General features: G+C 41.0%; 1 protein-coding gene across 2 annotated transcripts in view; it reads left to right on the top strand.

Annotated features, from left to right (window-relative positions):
* The first annotated feature begins 1,272 nt into the window (after positions 1 to 1,272).
* The window catches only part of PLXDC2 (plexin domain containing 2), a 469,249-nt gene continuing 446,322 nt past the window's right edge, over positions 1,273 to 24,199 (top strand). Inside the window, exons 1-2 of one of the 2 annotated variants that reach the window (XM_055296706.2) lie at positions 1,273 to 1,368; positions 1,723 to 2,478. In XM_055296706.2, coding sequence (XP_055152681.2) covers positions 2,367 to 2,478 — 112 coding nt within the window. In that variant the 5' untranslated portion in view covers positions 1,273 to 1,368; positions 1,723 to 2,366. The other variant, XM_055296707.2, reaches the window with a different exon arrangement.

Raw genomic sequence — 24,199 nt, forward strand, 5'->3', positions numbered from 1 at the left:
GAACCCAGTTACCTTAGTAGAAATCAACCTATGGGAGGAAAGCTCGGGAAAGAGCCAGGGTCTTGGCATAAGAAAGAGTGTAGGCATGATATATGTTTGTGTTTATACGTGTGTATCTGTTGTTTGGAAATAAAGAGCAAATTGAGTATTGGATTAAGGGAAACATATTTCTTGTTTCCCATGAGAGAGCCATCCTTTGAGCATCACATTTGCAAAGGTAGATTGATTATCCAGATCCACTTCCTGTGGGTTTTGTGGCAAGCCGAGACATCTATTGACAGCATCCATAGACTCTTCAGAGCTTGGAGTGGAAAGGACCTTGAACTTAGAACACATGCAAATTTATTATGTGATTGAAGTCGTTTTCTCTCACTTTTGTTTCAGGAAACATTTAAAGCCACGTACTTTGCGGTAGGCAATGTTCTATATTTATTAAATATACAGTTAACTCATCCAATCCATCGCAACCACCTTATAAGGGCGTTACTCTAATTCTCTCCATTTGATGGATGGATAACTGAGGCTAGGAGATAAATTGCTCACTGCGGTGGAGGTGAAATTCCAGCCCAGGCTGTCCGGGCTCTCGATCCTGTACTTTTAACCAATAGCGCTTTGCTTCTTTTCCTTGTATTTATCTCTTTCAAAAATGATTAACTGTATGCAAAATAAGATATCAACTAACGAGACGGGCGGCAAGGGTTAACGTGGAAACAAGATTCCGGAGCTGAAAAAACAAAAACAAACCGGGGAGCCAGAGCTCCTGAATGCCCCGGTGGGAAATTCAATGGGCCTCCTGTTCCTTTAAACTATCGCTTTCGCCCCCGCTGACACTTTACAAAGCCGCGGTGGCAGCGGCAGGGACCACGCTGAGGTGCGCCACCTTCCGCCACCCTCCAGCGCCGGCTGGGGTCCGAGGGGGCTTCGAGGAGTCGGTAACCCAACTGGCTCTGGTTTGCTTTCTCCACTCCCCAGCCACTGCCAGACCCAGCCTCCGGGAAGGGGCGAGCTGTGGTTAACACTTTCGTGCCCAGGGAGACCCACCAGGGTCGGGGCGGGGCGCGATCGCCCCCCGCAGTCGGGCGCCAAGGCGGCCCGGGAGCCAGGTGGGTGGGGGGCGCAGTTGGCGGAGCTGCCCAGGGCATGCGAGCAGGGTGCAAGGATGGCGCCCCGGCGGCGCGGAGGTATTGCCCCGCGCTCCCCGGCTAGCTCCCCGGACTTGTCCCCTCTCCCCGTCATCGGGGGCAGCCGGCTGCCCCCGGCGCGCGGGACTGGAGTGGCCCTCTCCCTCCCCTTCGTTAGGCTCCCCCGGCTTAATCTGTTGGCCGCGACTCCTCAGCCAGCCCCGAGGAAAGTGCAGCCATTGGACAGGTTGGTGCGGGCTGCCGGTTTCAGGGAGGAAGGTGGGAGAAGCCTGGAGAAGCGAAGGGGAGGGCGGAGGGAGGAGGGAGGAGGGTGCGGCGGCAGATCTGGCAAATTGCGAGCTGCCTTCCCTCCTCAAAGTGTGGAGCAGGAGCGCGGGGGAGCGTGGCGACGGCAGCGCCTCCTCCGCCACCAAACTCCTGGGGCTCCGCGGGGGCTTGGGACCCCCTCCTCCTGAGCCTGGAGGAACCCTCTCCCGATAGGTTCCAGCCTGACTCCCTCCCACCCCACCCTTTTCCTTTCTTCCTCTTTTTTTTTTTTTTTTTTTTTAAACACATTTTTTTTCCTGGCTTCGGACCTCAGACTGCTGCAGCCCGAACCTTCCCAGGGCTCAGCTCTTTGGAGCTGCCCATTCCTCCCGCTGCGAGAAAGGACGCGCGCCCTGCGTCGGGCGAAGAAAAGAAGCAAAACTTGTCGGGAGGGTTTCGCCATCAACCTCTTCCCGCAAACCTAAACCTCCGCCGGGGCCATCCCGAGACAGAGGAAAGTTCCTGCAGAGCCGACCAGCCCTGGTGGATCTGGAGCAGGCAGCGGCGCTGGCTGTGGAATTAGATCTGTTTTGAACCCAGTGGAGCGCATCGCTGGGGCTCGGAAGTCACCGTCTGCGGCCACCGGGGTGGCGCTGCCCGAGTGGAACCGACAGTTTGCGAACCCCGGCTGCAAGTGGCCTTTCCTCCCCGCAGTTGTTGTTCAGTGTCGGGTGAGGGCTGCGAGTGTGGCAAGTTGCAAAGAGAGCCCCAGAGGTCCGAAGAGGGCTGCGCTCCTACTCGCGTTCGCTTCTTCCTCTTCTCGGTTCCCTACTGTGAAATCGCAGCAACATTTACAAAGGCCTCCGGGTCCCACCGAGACCGATCCGCAGCGCTTGGCCTGGTCGCGCCTATTGCATCGGGAGCCCCAGAGCACCGGCGAAGGACTGGCGGGAGGGGTAGGGAGGTGGCGGCGGCGGCATGGCGAGGTTCCCGAGGGCCGACCTGGCCGCTGCAGGAGTTGTGTTACTTTGCCACTTCTTCACGGACCAGTTTCAGTTCGCCGATGGGAAACCCGGAGACCAAATCCTTGGTAAGTAAGATGCACTTTGGCTTGTTGATTTTGTGCGCAGCTGAAGACCTCTCTGGCACTCGCGTTCTCCCTACCCTCTCCCCCCAACATCACCTATCTGCCCTTGGGAAACTTATTGCAGTTGCTTTTCGGCTAAACTTAGGCTTCCCAAATGGGGAAAGGAGGGTTAACAAGAGAAGGACCCCGGGGACTAGGGGTTTTCTTGAGGCTTTCGGGCTTACTTCACCTGGGCAGCAGGGAGTGGTACTGTCTCCCCCAGGTAGCCCGGGGAGGGCTCCAGTGTGAGAGCAAAGCTTCTTCCGTGGATACATCTCCTAGGACCTGGCATCTCCAGGCTGTGTGCTCTCCGGCTCCTCCTCCTTCCTCGCTGCTGGTTAAACTAAGCGAGTGTGTGGTGTGGTGTGGGGTGGTGGGGGACGTGGTGAAAGCCAGGGATTGCAGGTCTCCCCTCTGCACGAGAAAATTCCCTGTGGCAGCACCTTCCTTCCCCTGGCGATCCCCACTAGCTCCGTCTAGTGAACTGGGCCAAGCGGGCTCTGGAAGTGGGGCGGGGTAGGTGTGGCGGGCGCAGAGGTGGGGAGCAGGTGGGAAAGGTGGGGGCGGGCGCGCCTCTAGAGACCTACCCCTGCTCCCATTGTCCTCTGCCTGCCAGCTTCACAGACAGGCCTGAACGCGCAGAGGGTTCCTCAGAGTGCCCTGATTTTGTCCCCGAGAGGGCCCCCAACCTCCACATCCTCTTAGTGGCTGTCCTGGCAGGTGCCCGTCCTGCGGGGAGCTGCGCCTCAGGGGCGATCGCCGAGCAGAAGGCTGCCTCCTGGGACCCTGCCCACCGCGAACTGGGTGCCTACTCCCCATTTCTGCCTTTCAGTGAAGAAAGTGAAGACACAGGCAGAAAGAGATCTTGGCAGAAATTGGTGAACTCGGGTGGACTTCGAGAGGAGGTGAAACGAGAGAAAAAAAAAAAAAAAAACTTGGAGGGAAAAGAAAAGAAAACGAAAACTTTCTGCTTAGGATAATCAATTTGTTCTTTTCTGGTGTGTGTGTGTGTGTGTGTGTGTGTGTGTGTGTGTGTGTGTGTCTGTGTGTGTGTGTGTGTAATTTAAATGATTGCCCGCAAAGTATGCATTCGTCCTCAACAGTCAACTTGAGAGTCACAGATGGAAGGCTTGGGGGACACCTGGGGATTCCAGGCAAGGTGAATCTTGAAGATCTTGAAGGAAACCCTTGAGTGAAATTTACCAAGGCGCGACTTAGAAGACAGTCACAACACTTCGCCTGTCCCTGGTGTAAACTGTTCTAGATAAAGCACAGATACTGACTCTGTGCTCTTATTTATGGTTGGAGGGGTGTGTGTGTTGGGCTGTATGTGCAGGGAGGCAATAGGATGACAACACTTTTAAAGCTGAGAATAAAATGCAGATTTCTTGGGTGTTGACTTGTCTTTGTCACATTTAATTATTCTGCGTTAATGGACATAGGTTGTTCTTGACTGTGTATGATTTATGACAGTAGATTATACCTTTTGTTTATTTCTCTGATATGTTTCATTGGTCGGAAAAAAAAATAACAGTTTTAGCCTTCCAGGAAAGGACACAGTTATTTAAAAATTGCAACAGCAATTTTCATGTACTTACTCATGGTATGAATATATGCTTAATGAAAACAATTTACTCCACCACAAACGTGGTTAAAAGGATGTGTATGCCAATATGCATCCCAAGTTGTTTATTTAAAAACTTCTTTGGCACTAGGAATAAATAATGCATTTGCAGTAAAGAAAAAAATAAATAAATGCCAGCAAATGTTTATCTTTTTCTAAACCTGTTCCAGTAATGTTACTGAAAAAAGAATATATGTATAAATACACACACACACACACACACACACACACAGAGACATACACACACATTTGCTATGCCAAGAAGTTCAGAAATTGAGTATGAAATTCATCCCAAAGTAAGATTGGCCATATAATTAAAAGCCCTTGCTATGGGAAATATAAAATATTTAAAATGTTCAACATCAGTTTACTGGTATTTTAAGCTAGTTGAATATTTCTGATGGGAAATATACTCTAGAAACCCATATATTGATAGGATTGATTTTAAAAAGAATGGTTTTAAATTCCTTGGCAAATTTTCAAAGACTTTTATAAACCAAAGTAGCTTCTTTCCTGGACATCAATTTACATGTAGCTTGATGAAAAAAAATATTGTAATTAAATGGTTAGCTTACTGAATACATAAAAATAGCAAGATGAAACAGAAAAAAAAGTATACAATTTTATTTGTAAAATAGTCTATATAAAAGTTCAATATGGGGGGAAAAGTCCAACAGTCTTGAAATTTGTCATGCAACAATCAGGATTTTTACTACAGACATTTTGGCACCGGAACAATGTCTGATTTCATAACAGGACATTTTATTATGCATTACTTTAGTAAATGCTGCAGTTGATTTTATTGCCACCAGAGGGCAGATAAACTGCTAATTTCATCTATTATTCCCTTTTCTGTTTTAGAGGGAAGTAGTTTATGTTTATCACATAATTCACACTTATTTTAGTTGTTCTTCTCTGGTTGAATATTTTTCTGTTATTTCCTGCTTTTGTTGGAGTTTTTAATTGAAATGAAATTAATATAAGTTTTATATTATATAAGTATATATGTTATAACACATGTAAGTTTCATTAATACAAATGAAATATTACTCATTTGTAGAGTTTGTTATAAGAGTGTTGCTGTTGAGACATAATCATTAAAGTTTCTGTTTGCATATAAACCTAGAGCAAAATGGTATAATAGAGGGGTTAATTCAAGTGAATATTTATTATAAAATGGACATCTGTCATATTGTTGGAGAAAAGACAGGTTAATTATTTTATCAACCAATGACTTGAGGCTACATGCAAAATCTTAAAAATATGAAATGTGAGTTTCTTTTTCCTTTAGAGAATAGATACAAGTTTTGAAGCTTGAGTTTGGGTAAGTTTGGACTGAGACATAATTGTAATGTAGAACATTTACATCAAAGATAATTTTTGTTGTTATTCATGGGTGTCTGCCTAGAGGTTTGGAATTATTATAATCAGGAGAATTTGCACATTTCAGTGTGACCTTCAGAAATAAACTCTTATCAGGGAGAATGTATTTGAATAAAACTTAACAATGAAAGATACAAATTTTGCTCCAGATAGGTTTCTTCACTGCAAGAATCAGATACTCTCAGAGTATGTAGAAAACATGTGTCCTTATCAATTAGTTTTGTCATTTTTTCCTAAAAGCTATCTCCTATTGCAGAAACATTATGTTTTTAAAGAGGAATGAGTTGATCAACAGCCTTGATCATGGGGTCTAAAGTCTTCAGCTGCAGGCTGGGCACGGTAGCTCATGCCTGTAATCCCAGCACTTTGGGAGGCTGAGGTGGGCGGATCACCTGGGGTCAGGAGTTCGAGACCAGCCTGGCCAACATGGTGAAACCCTGTCTCTACTAAAAATACAAAAATTAGCTGGGTGTGGTGGTGGACACCTGTAATCCTGGCTATACTTGGGAGGCTGAGGCAGGAGAATCGCTTGAACCCAGGAGGTGGAGGTAGCAGCGAGCCGAGTTTGCACCATTGCACTCCAGCCTGGATGGGCGACAAAGGGAGACCCTGCCTCAAAAAATAAAAATAAAAAATAAAAATAAGTAAACAAACAAACAAATAAATAAATAAAGTCTTCAGCTACTTTCTCATCACATTAATACAGTCTCTTCTCCATGCTCTTCAAGGCCATTGCCGTGTGGCCTCAAGCACTTTCCCACCCTCTCTCCCCTGCCTGTTCTTGAAAGCTCTCACCAGATGAGCTGCTGGAAGTTCCCTGAGTGTGTACCATGCATTACCCCTTCTGCCATTCCTCCTGCTCTTCCTTCTCTAAGTGCGTCTCCGTCCATCCATTTTCCAATTTTTCCTGAAGATTTATCTCAAGTGACACTCTCCACAAAAGGACGTGTTGTCTTAGAATTCTCAGTGCACTTTATGCCTTCTTCAAAGGCGCTTACTTGATATTGTAGGGTTTCCTTTTCTTTCCATTTCTGCCTCGCTCTCATGTATTCTATTAGACCAGACCATATGTTCCTGAGGTCAGGGTCTGTTGTCATTTATTTCTGAATCTGCTGTGGCAACTACCAATAAATAGTTGCAATAAATTGTTGTTGGACTGAGCTGAACTGAATAGAACTGTAGTTCAAGCTGAATTATTAATTTGAATGCCACCTTAGGAGGCTTTTTAAATAATTCCCATGCTAAGACTTTGTCCATCCATAGGATAGAAATAAATTTAAGACTAACTTCAGAGAGTAACTGTTGAACCCAAAGCATAAGGTCCAGAAGTCTGCTAAACTATCCTTCTACTATTAGGTGGGACTTTCAAAAAATTCATTCGACCATTCTTCTACCCTGCTGGTTTCTGAGTGAATGTTCACTCATGTTCTTAATCTCATATATTTTTTCTTTTATACATTTCCTTTAAAAAATTCTTTGTTTTAATTTTTAATTTTTAATAATATGTATTCAAGCCGTGCAACATGATGCTTGTTTATTTTCAAATTCTATGTATAAGAGAAACCAAATTGCATTTGTATTTCTGTGTCTGAATTATTTTACTTAGCACGATGTCCCCCAGCTTCATCCATGCTATCACAAATAGCAAGATCTTCTTTTTTAAAGCTAAATAATATTCCATTGTGCATATATATATATGCACTATATATGCAATATATAATGTATATCTGCTATATTTGCAATACATAGTATATATGCACTATATATAATATATATGCACTATATATGCAATATATAATATATATGCTCTATATATGCAGTATATATCATATATGCACTATATATACAATATATATTATATATGCACTATATATGGAATATATGTACACTACATATGCAATGTATATGGAATATATATCCAGTTATTCATCAGTGGACACTGGGGTTGTCATATCTTGGCTATTGTGAATAATGCTTCAATTAACATGGGAGTGAAGATACCTCTTAAAGGGGCTGGTTTTATTTTCTTCAGGTATATATATAGAAGAGAGATTGCTAGCTCATATGGTGGTGGTATTTTTAATTTTTTGAAGCAACTTCATATTGTTCTTTTTATGGCTCTACCAATTTACATTCCCACCAAAAGTGTATAAGGGTTCCCTTTTCTCCACATCCTCACCCACACTTACTATCGTCTTTTTGACAATAGCCATCTTAATATTAGTAGGTGTGAGATGATACCTTATTGTGATTTTGATTTGTATTTCCCTAATGATTAGTGATGTTGACCACCGTGTCATATACCTGTTGGCCATTTTTTTTGTCTTCTTTGGAGAAATGTCTATTTTTAGGCACTTTGCCTATTTTAAAATCAGTTATTTACGTTAAGCCTTCTGTTGATAGATAGAACTTTCAAAAAGTTCATTCCACTATTTTCCTATACTGCCAGTTTCTTTCTGCATGTTTACTTACTTTTTTTTTTGAGACGGAGTCTCGCTCTCTCTCCCAGTCTGGAGTGCAGTGGAGCAATCTTGGCTCACTGCAAGCTCCGCCTCCCGGGTTCATGCCATTCTCCTGCCTCAGCCTCCCGAGTAGCTGGGACTACAGGCGCCCGCCACCACGCCCGACTAATTTTTTGTAGTTTTTAGTAGAGACAGGGTTTCACTGTGTTAGCCAGGATGGTCTCGATTTCCTGACCTCTTGATCCGCCCGCCTCAGCCTCCCAAAGTGCTGGGATGTTTACTTATGTTTTTAATTTAATATCTTAAAATATGGTTTACATATATATGTACATATGAATACATATATGGTGGTGTTTTATTTCACTGAAGATGAAGACTATTAAATAATTTTGGTTCTTTATGGGATTGCTTTTGAATTAAACTGTTTTAGGCCTCATGTCACTAAACTATAATGAAGGAGGCTTTAAAAATATTGTCTCGGCCGGGCGTGGTGGCTCACGCCTGTGATCCCAGCACTTTTTTGGGAGGCGGAGGTGAGTGGATCAAGAGGTCAGGAGATCAAGACCATCCTGGCCAACATGGTGAAACCCCGTCTCTACTAAAAATAAAAATATTAGCCAGGCATGGTGGCATGCACCTGTAGTTCCAGCTACTCAGAAGGCTGAGGCAGGAGAATCACTTGACCCGGGAGGTGGAGGTTGAGATCGCGCCACTGCCCTCCAGCTGGGTGACAGAGCAAGACTCCATCTCAAAAAAAAAAAAAAAATTCTCATTAAACTTGTTTTGAGGTGAGGTTCAGTGGCTCACACTTGTAATCCCAACACTTTGGGAGGCCGAGACAGGGGGATTGCTTGAGTCCACGATTTGGAGACCAGCCTGGGCAACATAGGGAAGAGACCTCATCTCTACAGTTTTTTTGTTTTGTTTTGTTTTGTTTGTTTTGTTTTGTTTTGTTTTTAATTAGCTGGTCATGGTGGTGCACACCTGTAGTCCCAGCTACTTGGTAGGCTGAGGTGGGAGGATCACTTGAACCCAGGAGGTCAGGGCTGCAATGAGCTGTGATTACACCACTGCATTCCAGCCTGGCCAACAGAGTGTGACCCTGTCTCAAAAAATAAAATAATAAAAAAACTTGCTATGGGAGCTGTTACAGGGAAGTAGATGAGGATATTCTGCAATACATTGCATGGTGTCTGCTCCCCGAGATATTATGCCATGAGAAAATGAGAGAGAGAAAGAGACAGAGACAGGGTGAGACACCTTATGTTTCAATTACAGACATAGTTCTTTTGAACTTGTTTGTATCTTTTGGACATTACAAATAATGCCTAGGAGTTTTACCATTTAAGTTGTGGTTTCTTTAAATCTCAGTGCACAGTTTGTGGCCCACCTCCAACAAGTATATAAACCTTCTGGCCTACATTTTGTGTGCTAGCTTACCTCTGTCTTCATCTTACCTTTTCTACCTTTTCTCACTTAAAATCTTATTTGGTATTTGTTTTGGAGATGGGAAAAAAGCAAATAAAATTGAATCGCCATGATACATAAGGTTGTGTATCACCAAGTTGCTTTCCGCTTTCTCTTAATCTGATGAATTCCAGCCCTTTGGCTTTATTCTGAGCACATTTTCCCAAAGCTTTAATTATCTCTGTAGAGTACTCCATTCTGAGAGATCTTTCTTCACTGAGTTCACACAGGATGTCTTCCCTCACTGCCTCCCACACAATGATTCTGTTAAGCTGAGGAAGTTACTAGAGAATGACAGGCTATGTAGTGATGCTTTTATTAAGACAGTTTCTTCCACTATTTATTGTGTTAAAAATCAGCAGGATAATAGCTGAAAAAAGATGAGAATATAAAATATTCCACATGTGTTTATAACGAGACAGTGAACTCATTTCATATTTATTGTTTGGTTTTATTTTCCTTTTTAATTAAAAAGGTGGTAAGCTGTGGAATGATGGTATAGATTTGTATATTTAAGTAGAATTAGAGGTCTTGCCAGGGGCCTGTTTGGAATTAGCCTCTTAAGGATTACAGATCTGAACATGGGGTCAGACACTAAGTGACCTTACTGGATATCCATACTTTTAATCTCTTCCGCCAGAGGCCATCAAACCAGATCTAAGCGCTAGTACATTTACCCCACCCTTCAAATTAAAATAGGCTGTCCTCACTCTTTCTGCTTGAGGCCTTATCATAGATAGTGGTCTGTGAGTTTTGTCAAGAGCGGGTCACAGGCCAAGATGCAGACTGACTTCCTTTTTACTTGTCTGGAATCTTATTACTCAGTTCCTCAATTATTTTTTACTCAATAATTGGACATTTTCCTTAGAATCCATGTTGCTCGAGGTCTCGTCCTGTAGGTAAGGTGTGTAGCTCATTGAGGCTTTGAGAATATGGAGAGAATGTTAAGAGTTTGCCCTGTGGAAAAACTGCATAGGAATCCGAATATTTAAAAGTCAATTTTCTGTGTATTCCTTGGAGTGTTCAGTGATACAAAGAGTCTAAATAAAACTGATATATTCTCTTTGAGTATGATGCTTGGTAAGTACACTCTGGTTCATTTTGATTAGGATACTGTATTCTTGGGTCCAGCTGGAATATGGAACATTGAACATTCGATAATGTTTTTTGGGTAGTAGTTACACATATCTGCTTACAGTAGTAATCTGCTTACAGTAGTAACTCCTACCCTTTTCTCTCTGAAACCACTATATGAACATCCAATAAAATATTTATTTCCCTAAAGCCTAAAGGGGAAGTAGGACAGGCAGAATTTATGATTTAGAGCATGAAATCTACCAATAATGATGAGTTTTAAGATGGGAAAGTATTTAAGGTCCATTTCAGGTACTGCTCATGCTGAATCTATTATATCCATTTGCTGAATTCTTTCCGACATACAAACTTAGACTGTAGCTATTGCTGACCTAATGAACCGTGTTATTTATATGCTGTCTTTTTGTTCATTTATCTGGTCAAAAGGGCCCACTCACCTTCCTGTGGGCATAGCTGGCGGGAGCAAGTCTGGTATTTCAGCTGACTTCTCCTTTTGGCTTTCTCTTTTCCTTCTCCTTTTGCTATGTTTTCCCTTCAATTCATTGAAAAATGTCTATATACAAATTACATAAATGCAACCTGCATTGTAAAATATCCCAATGAAAAGTATATATGTAGTAATTTTTGGCAAACTGAGTTATGTTCTTAGTGGATATGGGTTCCTGTGATTTCAAGGAATACTGTCCTGAACTTTTAATTTAAAAACATTCCACCTCCTAATTATTTTGCCAGTCCATAGTTTTATGTTTAAGATTGCTCAAAATGTACTGCCTGTCCATAATTCTTTCAAGAATTATTGCTTCTGATATTAGCCATTTTAATTCTATTTACTATTTATATAGGTCCTGGGAATATACACCTTTGAAGTTTTTGTTGTTGTTGTCATTTAGCCCTTTAATTTGCTAATTCCAAGGAACAAAAATTGAACTAAGAGACATACCACTGTGTCTTTGCCCTTTTTTTCCTTGGTGCTTGTTTGGAGCAGAAACAGGAGGGTCATTTTAGTTTTTTGTCATACAACAAAAATTTGAAGAATATTTTAATACTTTGAAAACTGTGGATGCCCTGTGAAAATCAAGGTGACTTGTGAGGTTAAAACACATTTTATTTCACATTTTAGTTTGAGAGCATTCTTGCTATATTACAAAGATATTGCTCAATGCTTTATTTTCATATGCTGGTTTTGTTAAACTAGCATAGGATATTATATATCTCGTATAATGTATCAGTTGTACCTACTTTGATTCATAATTTGGCTTTAAAATTTTTATGTAGCTTTAAAAAATGGTTTTTTTTTGTTCAAACTGAATGAATTTTATGAAAACCTTTTGTTTTACGTGAAGTGTGAGTAAACATAGCTCCTGTATCACAATCTTGTGGTCGCATTTGTTAATATGGAAAGACTTGCAAAATACTGATGGGTATGTTGTGAAACAATTTTGGTGGAGACTGAGTTGTGTAATAAATCACATCACTTGCTGTTTTGTTTTTAGCAACTGCATCTACTTGGGTTGGTCTTAATTGTAATCTGCTGGTCCACAAGTGATTTACTGAATTTTCCATCCATGGATAATTAGTGCTCTTGTGAACGTGGGGGTAGGAGCATCCTTGCAAACATCTTTTCCTGTTTACATGCAGGAGATGCTTGGCTTATATTTAGAGCTAGAATTTCTGGGTTATTGGGTTTGTGAAAGGTCTACTCCAAAAAGATAAATCTTGAAAGAAGCCCTGCTGAGATAATCTACTTTGAAGATAAAGGGGGTGGGGGAACCCATAATTATCCCTGTACTGATACACAGTCTTAATTACCATAGCTTTATAATAAGTCTTTATATCTGATGGGACAAACCTGTCCCTCTTGTTCTTGCTCTTCAGAAGCTGGCTATTTCAAGAGGTTCTTTCCTTTTCCAGAACCATTTTAGAATAAACATTTCAGATTTTGCTACAAACTCTTGGGCTTTTGATTGCAATCTTATTAAATCTCTGCGTCATTTTGTAAATAATTCAATTTCTAAACAACTGGGAGACTACGTAATTTCTTTTCTACAACATCTAATGGCCAGAACAAGTACCACAGGGCTTCATAACAGTTTTCTTTTTTTTTTTTTTTAGACAGAGTCTCACTTTGTTGCCCAGGCTGGAGTGCAGTGGCACGATCTTGGCTCACTGCAACCTCCACCTCCCGGGTTCAAGTGATTTTCCTGCCTCAGTCTCCCAAATAGCTACAACTACAGGCACGCCACACCCGGCTAATTCGTGTATTTTTAGTAGAGATGGGGTTTTACTATGTTGGCCAAGCTGGTCTCCAACTCCTGAACTCAAGTGATCCACCCATTTTGGCCTCCCAAAGTGCTGGGATTACAGACCTGAGCCACCGCGCCCAGCCATCATAACAAATTGTTAATAGTGACTATTTGACAGTGACCTTTTTTAGTTGAAATGAAATTTCCAGATGGAGAGCTGGGGAGGTTTTCTTATCACATCATCCGACTAACCATACATCTAATTGTTTCCTAGGAAACAAATGGGGAATGATAGTTTAATTAAAATGAACAACTCAGTTAAGGGAAGGAAATGTTAATACCTGGCTTCTTAGGAACTATCACGATGGAGGAGTGAGCGCAACGCAAATGACACATGGACATGATGATATTTTCGCAATGTGCTTCTCAGCATCTTATCTCTGGACCAGCAACGCTCCAACCAAGACTTTGCCTTAAGTTTGCTGCATCCTAAGAAACAGCTTTGGAAAGAACGGTAAAATCTCCAAGCTTTAGGTTCCCCCTTAACATCGGCTCACTAGCTAATTCATTTCGATCCCATTGGAGATTTACTTTGAAAGAGAGTACAGTTTGCAAGTTGCTATCCCTCTATAGACAATAGAATTTATTATTTTATTTAGACTACAGGCATTTGCAAATGAGAGGGGTACAATTTTCTTGTTTGACTTGAAAACGTGAACCCCACCTCCAGCTCAGCACAGTTCATGCCTGGCTGTGGCTCTGAAGTCAGGCTTAGTGATCTGAGTATTTTTTAATCAGGAGTACATGGAAAAGCCAGGCAGCTTGTTTTATTTCTTGGTTGTTTAGCCTTCTTTATCTTTTTAACATCTGTTGTTCATTTCGGATATTTTTAAAAACAAGTAAGATTTAAAGTCGTTCTGCACATGACAGTCTCATTGTCTGGACGTTGCAAAACAGCTCCATGCAGGAAGCCAGATTGGTGCAATCTCAGTTTTTGTCAAGCTGTTTTTAGAAGAGATGTTTGAAAATAGGCATGGCCAATAAGAAGCTGATTTTTTTTTTTTAAGCCAAGCACTTTTATTTGACTTCAGATGGCTTTTCTCCAGCCCCCAGTTCTATTGTCCTGTCTCAACAGACCTGGCCTTTCTAGCCTGGCTTACTGCAAAGGCTTCCCACCTTACTTCCAAAATTGCCCTGCTGGAACCCATTCTTCATTCCACAGCCAGAAAGATCTTTCTAAAATGCAAATCTGGCTGTGTCCCTCCTCTGTTGGAACCACTCCTGTGCCTTTCTCTTGCTCTCATGCTGAAGGTATCTGGTCCTGTTTGACCTGTTCGGGTTCAAGTTCAGCACTTTCTGTCCCTCCCCAAGATCCCTGTACATTGTCTCTGTTCTGAAATTCTGCACGTGCTCTTACCTCTTTTTGGACACACTTTCCTCCTTATTATTTTTTTTTTGGCTTTTTGTCCTTCAGATCTCCACTTAGCCTTGATGTCTTCATCGTTTCACTGATCATCAGTAGTAATTACTTGTGCCTGCATTTGACTATAAACTGCCTTCTGTGACTGATTCTCCAGTGGCTCCCTAGCTCCGAGCATAGGAAGCTCTCTGAAAATTTGCTGTAGGATGCTTGTTAGTGTTCCACTTTTATAAATGATGCTGTGTTTGTTCAGGTTTATCACTCATGCAAAGACTTTTGTTGATGCTTTCTTATCACATGTTTCTTTGAGCTAAATTTCTAAGTCACAATTTATGTAATGTGATGTCCTGGGTTAAAATATCAATGACAGGCCAGGCACGGGGGCTCATGCCTATAATCTCAGCACTTTGGAAGGCTTCTACTAAAAATACAAAAAATTAGCCAGACGTGGTGGCAGGCACCCGTAGTCCCAGCTACTTGGAGGCTGAGGCACGAGAATCACTGGACCCAAAAGCTGGAGGTTGCAGTGAGCCGAGATCATGCCACTGCACTCCAGCCTAGGCAACAGAGTGAGACTCCATCTCAAAAGTAAAAAATAAAAAAAAAAGACAAAATGTAAAGAGAAGGTAGAGATGAAGTGACTGCAAAATAAGATAATTTGTCATACATATTTGTGAAGAACTGAGAACTCATTTACAAAGGATGATTTACAAATGATCCAGTCATATACTAAGCTAGCAAGAATAGAGAAAGGGATAATTTAACCAGTGTTGTCAAGAGTAGTTTTAAATTTCTGAGCTTTGTAAATCTGAATAACATTTCAAAGGCTGTGAAAGGACAAGATTTTAATCCTCTCTAATAATTTATAACCCACAGCTTGAATTGTCTGATAAAATATTAAAATCGGTTGATTTTCTTCTCTGGAGAGAATTCCATAGTTACAAATGATATATGGATAAACAATGAGTGAAATAGAAACTAGAGATAGAGCCATGAAATTTTCATAATTAGCTTTCCACCTATCTCAAGGTGAAAGAGTCCAACTGGGAAATACCTCCTGGGAAATAGATATTTAAGAGATTTTTCAGATACAGATCACTAGGTAGCCTTTTAAATATTTTTCAACAAAAGAATCAATACAATCTCTTGGTACCACACTCAGTGACTTGAGTTAACTCTTTTCACAGTCTTAATGTGATCCACTTGCTCACATTTTAATCCGTTCAGGTCAGCATCTTCCATGTAATCAACAGTTTGTTTCTCTTATACTCAGAGCACATTTTTTTCTTACCTTGGCTTTTATTGTTTTTCTTGAAACATTCTCCAGAGCTCTTCCTCTCTTTCATACTCATGGTATGGCGTGAACATCTGATATTTCTATCTCCTCAGTATCTCTTTCCCCCATCCTTTGGTAACAGCACCCTCCCATTATTTAGGAATGTCCCCTACCCACTCTATGTTGTTCACCTGGGTTTCTTTTAATAGTGGCATATTTCTCAGGATCAGCTTGTGTCTCAAAATTGGCCATGCAGAGTGTACCTTCACCCTTGGGCCTCAGGCTAACTGGTCTTTCTCTAACTATGCTCCGGAAAAGAGAAGGGTTTTTTTTTTTTTTTCCCCCCTAGGAGTTGCTGCATTGGGAAGATAAAAGTCTAGAGCCATCCATAGGCAATCTTGGACAGCCCAATGTGATAAAGCAGGAAATTCTGCTTTTGAGCTGGGATTTGTTACTTGCTGCTGAAAGAGTCTTGAGAAATCCATCAAAGTGTTTAATTATATTGCCATTTGTATAAGTATTCGATTGAGGACTATTCTTCCCACTAAATTGTAAGCTCTATGAGGGTAGGCACCAGGTTTGTTTCCTTTTTTTTTTGCTTGTTTGTTTTCTTGGCACCTTTAGAAAGTGCTTGGTATATAGAAGCCAATTAATAAATACTTAACGAATTTTTCTGCCTAATTTCATTTGGTAGGGCATATTATCAATGACCATTAAAATGATTCAAATCTCAGATGTCGGGTGACATTCATCAGATAAGTCATAAGTTGTGACTGTGATAGATTCTTTCTTCTCTGTTGGTTTTTTTGGGTGATTTTTTTATCCCATTCTGATATTACATATTCAATTCTTGTACCTGGGTCTTATTTTTCTCATCTTTCTTGGTGTTTCACTTACTGTCTTCCTTTGTTTGGCTAGCAGTTCCTGTCCTAATTTTATTTTTCCTGTGGGTATAGATAAACTTTCTAGGCAGTGGGAAACTGTGAAAGGGAAGGCTTTAACTCTTTTTTTTTTTTTTAACTTTCATTTTAGGCTCAGGGGTACCTGTGAAGGTTTGTTATTTAGGTAAACTTGTGCCACAGGGGTTTGCTGTACAAATTATTTTGTCACCCAGGTAGTAAGCTTAGTACCCAATAGTTATTTTTTCTGCTCCTCCCTCTCCTCCCACTCTCCACCCTCAAGTAGACCCCAGTGTCTGTTGTTCCCCTCTTTGTGCCCATGTGTTCTCATCATTTAGCTCCCACTTTTAAGTAAGAACATGTGATATTTGGTTTTCTATTCGTGCATTACTTTGCTAAGGATAATGTCCTCCATCCATTTTCCTGCAAAGGATATGGTCTCATTCTTTTTTGTGGCTGCATAATATTCCGTGGTGTATAGGTACCATATTTTCTTCATTCAGTCCATCATTTGTGTACATTTAGGTTGATTCCAGGTCTTTGCTATCGTAAATAGTGCTGCAATGCACGTTTGCATGCATGTGTCTTTATGGTAGAATGATTTATATTTTTGACCCAGCAATCCCTTCACTGGGTATACACCCAGAGCTTTAACTCTTTCATGGATGACATATCATAGTTTTTGTTAGTCCAATAATCTACCCAGAAATAAGAGGCAAAAACCCATTAAACAGATGGGTTTTTCGTTTATTCATTTATTATTTTTCATTTATTCATAAGTGCTCCATAGCCAATGCTTATTAATTGTGTTTATTTAATACTTTTGTTTATTGGGATTCTCCAGAATTTAAAAAATTTGAAAACAAAACAAAAATAGTATAACTACGCTTCAGACGTAACACCTAGCACATAGTAGGCTCTTAATTTAAAATTATTGACTGACTTATTGAATAGCCCACAAAGGTCTATCTTGCGTCTAATAAATGAATTGACTCATTTATCTTTCCATTCATTTATTCAATAACTAATCAGTAATTAAAAAGAAACACAGAGTAATGCATGAATGCACTTATTAGAAATAAAATAGACTGTTGTAGGTTAATTGAAAACCTAGCCATTCTATCTTATATTCTTTATACATAAGTTGGAGACTGCCATGTGTTACACATGTATGTGTGCTTAAAATAGATGATGTTTCATGATATAATTTGAAGTATCTTTGTAAAGTTCAATTTGCCTAATTTTTATATTAGTTAACCTTTTCCTCCACCAGGGTAACTTCAGTTGGAAGATGTTTCTACTGTGAATTGAATTTTGTAATTCACTGTGTGAGATAGAAAAAGACATGGTTTCTATATATAAGGGGTGTGATTTACAAGAGACTATGTGAATGTATATAACGTGGATACAGTGCAAGGGACAAACCAATACTTGTGGTTGCACAAGAGAGCCGGGAGTCTCTCGGGAGTGTGCGTGGTGGGAAAGTTCTCCAGGGAAGACAACATTCAATTGTCTTGTTGTTGCTAAAAGGATGCTTTTGACGCCAGAAGGGCTTGAGTCCAAATCTTGACTCTGAAATTTCTTCACTGCCATTTTGACCTTGGGCAAAAATATTAACCCCCGAACCTCCATTTCTTCATCTGTGACACAGCAGTAAAATTCCTCGTCTCTCTAGTCATAATAGCTGTTGTCAAAAATGTCTGTTCTCTGAATGTTTGGTGGGTTTCAGTAGAAAAAATGAGGAAGTTGGAAGTGGGAAGTTAAGGATGTCAGAGGCAGAGACAAAAAAGGGCAGGGCAAGCAAGGCATGGAGTTTTCTCTGAAAACTTTACTTAATCTCATTAAATATTAGTTATAGGTGATGAATCTATATTTCAAACTGCCAGACATAAAACCATATCACCTTCGGTCTAGTAATAGCCATGTGCGGTGCTACTGTTGTAGGTCTGGGAAAAATTCAGGCCAATGAGAGCCTTTGATGGCCACGGGAACAGTAAATTGCAGCCGCAATATCTAACTAGAAGTGCTGACTGCACCTCCAGCAGGCTCAGACTTGCATGGCTGCCTGCTGGCATGCAAAGCGTTTCTCTTATTCACAACCCTCCCACTCACTCATTGATAGCCTAGGGCCAGATCTGGATGTGGAGAACATTATTCCAATAAAAGGTGTGTGAAAAGAACACTCAAGGAGTTTATTTTTTAACAAACTCGTGTTGTGTAAAATAAGATGAGGATCTCAGAAACAGTTTTCTTTTCTTGGCATGGGCTGAGGACACGAAGTGAAATTCTGCTGCGTCATCTACTTTGAAGCAAGAAAATAATACTTCGACCTTATTAATGTACTTGCTTCTAGGGATAAATAAACCACCTTAGGAGATTACACAGTTCCCTTGGATGACAAGTTAACTTTTTTTGGATAATGATGCTCTGTGTATAAAGGGATCCAAAATGCTACCTGTGTGTTAGTGAATTAATCGAAAAGGTAAGCAATCTATGTATAAGAACAAGACAGCTGGGCCGGGCGCGGTGGCTCACGCTTGTAATCCCAGCACTTTGGGAGGCCGAGGTGGGCGGATCACGAGGTCAGGAGATTGAGACCACGGTGAAATCCCGTCTCTACTAAAAATACAAAAAATTAGCCGGCCGTGGTGACGGGCGCCTGTAGTCCCAGCTACTCGGAGAGGCTGAGGCGGGAGAATGGCGTGAACCCGGGAGGCGGAGCTTGCAGTGAGCCAAGATTGCGCCACTGCACACCAGCCTGGGTGACAGAGCAAGACTCCGTCTTAAAAAAAAAAAAAAAAAAAAAAAGAACAAGACAGCTATTCTAAGATTGCATCAATGAATAGAAGATAAGAAATGTCAAAATAAAAAATGCATACAAATCTTTAAAAAGCATCCAGAGTTCAGAGTTTCCTGGGCATTTCATATTTCGCTTTTTTTTTTTTTCTCCAGAACTGTATGGAGGCCTTTAGTGTTTTAGTTTAGTCTAGGCCTAAACATATGGGCAATAGAAGTGGACGTCTTCGTGGTGTTATTTGAGAGCATTTGAACCAGTCCTTGTTCCTGCATGCACTTGCAGGTTGTCATTAACTTACAGAGTCATTTATTTGGGTTTAGGTAATATATCTTGGAAAATGTGAAATATTGCAAGGAGGAGGAATGGTCATCCATATCTTCTGCATTTGAAACCTGTAACAGGTGTGCTAAAAAGACAGGTATAGTGTCCAGGTTTCAATGGACTGGGAAAGGAAGCCTTTGGCAAGGCCCCTGGTTAGATCAAGAACAGCACAAAATCACTGAGAGAGAGAGGCAGAGAGAGAGAGAGAGAAAGAGAGAGAGAGAGAGAGTGAGGATGTGTGTGTGTGTGTGTGTGTGTGTGTGTGTCTGTGTGTCTATGTGTGTCTGTGAAGAGGCAGGGGTTAACAAAGGCAGAGGGACAGATATACCAAAAAGTGACTCAGAGAAAACTGCTCAGGAAAGAGGTTGGGGGCTCTGAGGACCAAATCAGTATCCCATTTGCTACACTATCTGTATACCACCTATGCCAACATTTCAATACACATCTGGCAATAGACTGTTTGTTAATATTATCAGACGTTAGTGGAACTTTTCAAGCTTCCCAAATTATCTGATTGGATTGGCCTATAAACTAAACAAAATTGGCTCAAGATACAATTGTTTCGAAAGGACTGAGATGACTGAATTAAAGTGACATTAATATGCTGTTAGGTTGGGGTTGATAGTGAGGTTTAGCTCTGAGAAGAATTATTTATTCACTCTACAAACATTTGCTAGGTGTATCCTATGCGCCTAGCATTGTGATGTGAAGGAATACAAAATACAGCCTTTGCCAGGTAGAGGTTGCCATGAAGTATTGAAAATAGGAAAGTAAAAAGGACAATTGTAAGAAAATGTGATGTGTGTATATATGTGTGTGAGAGAGAGTGGGTGCATTCACTGTGACATTGAGAAACGGGAGCATAGGTCTTAGCCTAGAGAGTCAGGGAAGGCTTCCTAGGGAGGTGTGTCTGGGTCTGCATTTGAAGTGTGAGTGACGGGAAGGCAGAGAGGATGGAAAGGCATCCTGAACAGAGAGAACAATCCTGGGGCAGAGAACGGAGAAATCTTCAGGGAACTGCCCTTGCCTGTTGGGCAAGAGCAGGAGCAAGATTAGGAAGGACCTTGCACACCTAGCCGGGTGTTGAATTCTCCCATGACAGCTGGCCCAAAGTGCTGAAATTTCGGACGTGAGCCACCGCACCCAGACAGGTTTTTTATCAGCTGAGTGACAAACTCAGATGGGCTCTTAAAAGGGTCTCTCTAGCAGTGGTGTGGAGAGCAGCTAGGAAGGGCAGGCCTAGAGACAGACCAAATTCAGCAGTCTTGGATCAATAAAGATAGAATGTGATGCAGGCTTCATAAAAGAGGAGGACAGCTAAGATAATTCTCATGTTTTCCAAGTGCTTTAGGGAATAGAAAAATGAGCTCAACCTTAGACTTGGCGAGTACTGAGGTGCTCATGGGACATACCAGTGAAGACAGCAACTCTCCCAGGACCGGGGCTCAGCAGGGAGGCCTCAGATGAGTTCAGGATGTCAAATCATCAAGGTGTACCTGGTGGTGGTGGGAACCAGCCAGTGGGCAGGAATAATCAGAGAAGAGGAGAGGGTCAAGGTCAGAGTCCTAGAGAGCTGGTCTGGGAAGGGGAAACTGAGAAATGGGCCCCCAGGCGGGAGATATAGGAGAAGCAACCTAGAGTGAGAGGCGGATTAGGAAAAGCATCACTAGGACAGATCAGGGAATTCAATAAGAGTGGTTTTGGTGGAGGAATGGTGGCTAGCTGGTGGCAGATTGTGGTAGGATAGTGATGAAGATCAGAGAAGGATGCAGTAATGTGGAGGACATGCCAGCCTTTTAAAAAGCATGGCTGGGATCTGTGTGTGGTGGCTCACGACCATAATTTCAGCACTTTGAGGGGCTGACGTGGGAGGATCGCTTGAGCCCAGCAGTTTGAGACCAGCCTGAGCAAGAAAGTGAGACCCCATCTCTACAAAAATAAAAATAAAAAAATTAGCAGGATGTGGTGGTGCACATCTGTGGTCCCAGCTACACAGGAAGCTGAGGTGGAAGGATTGCTTGTGCCCAAGAGGTTGAGGCTGCAGTGAGCCAAAATTGGTCCACTGCACTCCAGCCTGGGCAACAGAGACCCTGTCTCAAAAGAAAATAATAAAAAAAGTATGGTTGGGAAGTAAATGACAGAGAGGGAGTGGCCAGAGGGGAACATAAGGGAAGAGAGGGTTTTTTGCTGGCAAAGGAGATTTGAGCTCATTTATAGGCATGGGGGGAAGACAATCAGTAGGTGCATAAGTGAGTTGAGAATCTATACTACCAATACAGGATACCATGTAAGGATCACTGTCTCAACAAAAATGATCACAGCCCTCCAAAAATGCAACTTGACTTTAAGAAGCCTTTATCACTTGCAAGAATATTGCTGTGACGTCTAATAAAAATTTAATTAAGGCTTAGATGATATCACATTTTATGTAACCTGAAGTCCTTAAATCCATGAAATCACTCAAATAGAATCAAGTCTGTTGGAAAGAGAATCTCATCTTAAGAAGTGGCAGCAGGAAAAATGAGTAAGTTCCATTTTATTTTATCAGTGAAGTCTGGGGCTACGAAATGGTTCTAACAGCATAAAGAAATAATAGCTGCATTCGAGAACAGGGTATGTAAAATAATTTGTTTAATTTCAGCCACTTTTTAAGGTCAATTTTACACCCTGAAAGAAAGGCAATCCTGACTCCATTGTTCTTTTGCCAATAAGGAGATCGGGAATTACAATAATAAATAGAAGAAAGAATGTTGTTTTTCCTCACTGTAATCAATTTTATGGCTCTTGCAAAGAGGAATTTTTGTGGTGATTAAAATAGTCCCTTGCACATATTAGGTACTCAGTAAGCATTTGTAAAATATAGATTTTCTAGCCTTTATTTGTGTTTAAGGAATCAGGGAATAAAGCTCAAAGTTGCCTTTCAAGAAATTTTTGGAACTCTCTTCTCACTAAAAAACTGTAAAGTCTTATAAAAGAGACATTATTTATTTTCTCCAAGTATTGCCTGCGAGGTGAATTGAAGGTTTTTTTATCAACAGTTGTTTTATAAGATTGTTTGAGGACTAAAAGGGCTGATTGTAATCACCTGTAACATGCTACCCAGCAAGACATTCCTGACCAGGTTGAAGTTAAAAAAAAATGAAGAAGTGAAATATCAAGCTTATGCAAGTTTGAAATTACAAACGAGAACAAAAGTTAAAACACATAAGCCCTTCTTATCAGTAGGTTATCTTTCAGGATAGATTATACGGTTGTTTCTCTTAGTAATTGCAACATTGCTCTGTTTTCTCATTAAGTGAGAGAGAGAGAGAATGTGTGTGTGTGTGTGTGTGTGTATGTGTATGTGTGTATGTGTGTGTTGGTGGGCAGGCAGGGACACAAATAAATGAGCTGGAAAGAAAGTAAAAGATGATAAATGGGTGGCTTAGGTCAAGTTCTGATAATTTTACAATATTTATGGTTGAACGCTAAGGTGGTTACATAGTTTGTGCTTGCTTAAATGATCCGACCTAGTTTAACTTTGTAATGTGTTGCAAACACGAAAACACCAAAATGCAAAACTAATGGATTTTGCAATTTGTTTTATAAGACATGCAGAAATGCTAACGTAGAATATAAATGTGCATCTGTCTGCAGTGATCGTTCAGTTTGTTACTGAACTCGTTAGGTCATTTATCATTGTTTGTCTATGTAAATTGCCTTATCACATGCTTCTACATAAATCAGCAACGGAGGCCTGTCCTTTTTGTTTTGGTTTAGTTTATTTCTTGTTCACGTAAGACTCTTAACCTGACAAGATATTAGCAAAAAGTGACTAACATAAAACCATTTCCTCTATCCATTACTTGCATTTTGGTGAAACAAGAAGGAAAAAATAGTTACAATTGAATAAACTTATATATTTATTGATTTATTTATTTTTGAGACAGGGTCTCATTCTATTGCCCAGGCTGGAGTGCAGTACCATCATGACTCACTGCAGCCTCCAACTCCTGGGGCTCAAGCCGTCTTTCCACCCCAGACTCCCAATATTTTTAAATTTTTTTGTAAAGACAGGGTCTTGCTATGTTGCCCAAGCTGGTCTCAAACTTTTGGGCTCTAGCAGTCCTCTCACCTAGGCCTCCCAAAGTGCTGGGATTACAGGTGTGAACCACCATGCCTGGCTAATATATAACTTCAAAAAATTTAAACTTCCAGTTTCTAAATATTCACTTGTATTGCTAGAATAGATTATGGAATTATTTATTTACATATAAAAGACTGGAAACAACTCAAGCTTTTAGTATTTTCTATACTATTTGTTAACCTTACTCTGTGGTTTCCTAGTCCATGAGAATAAATGCAACATTGGAAATCTGTAATCAGAGGAATTTAAGTCCAAGGAAAACAGACAAGTCACTTTGCTATAGTCTCCTTAAATTTATGGAAGTGTTCAAATGCTTTTGAAGAGTGTGAGCTCAGATGAACTTAAGTCAATTGTTCAGTTTTATCGAACAAAGATGGAAATATTTGCTATAAAAGCCTATTTTGGAAATTGAGTGTGACAGTGTACACAACTGCAGCCTGTTCAAACAGTTCCATCTGAATTATGCTTAATTGAATTTATTTTCATGGTTATTTCATAATTGGGAATAAGGATAAATAAGTGTGATATAATTGCTGATTTTAACAATGTGCTGGTTGATTAGAAAAGTGGTG

This window comes from Symphalangus syndactylus, chromosome 10 (assembly GCF_028878055.3).
Source record: "Symphalangus syndactylus isolate Jambi chromosome 10, NHGRI_mSymSyn1-v2.1_pri, whole genome shotgun sequence".
NCBI classification, from domain to species: domain Eukaryota; kingdom Metazoa; phylum Chordata; class Mammalia; order Primates; family Hylobatidae; genus Symphalangus; species Symphalangus syndactylus.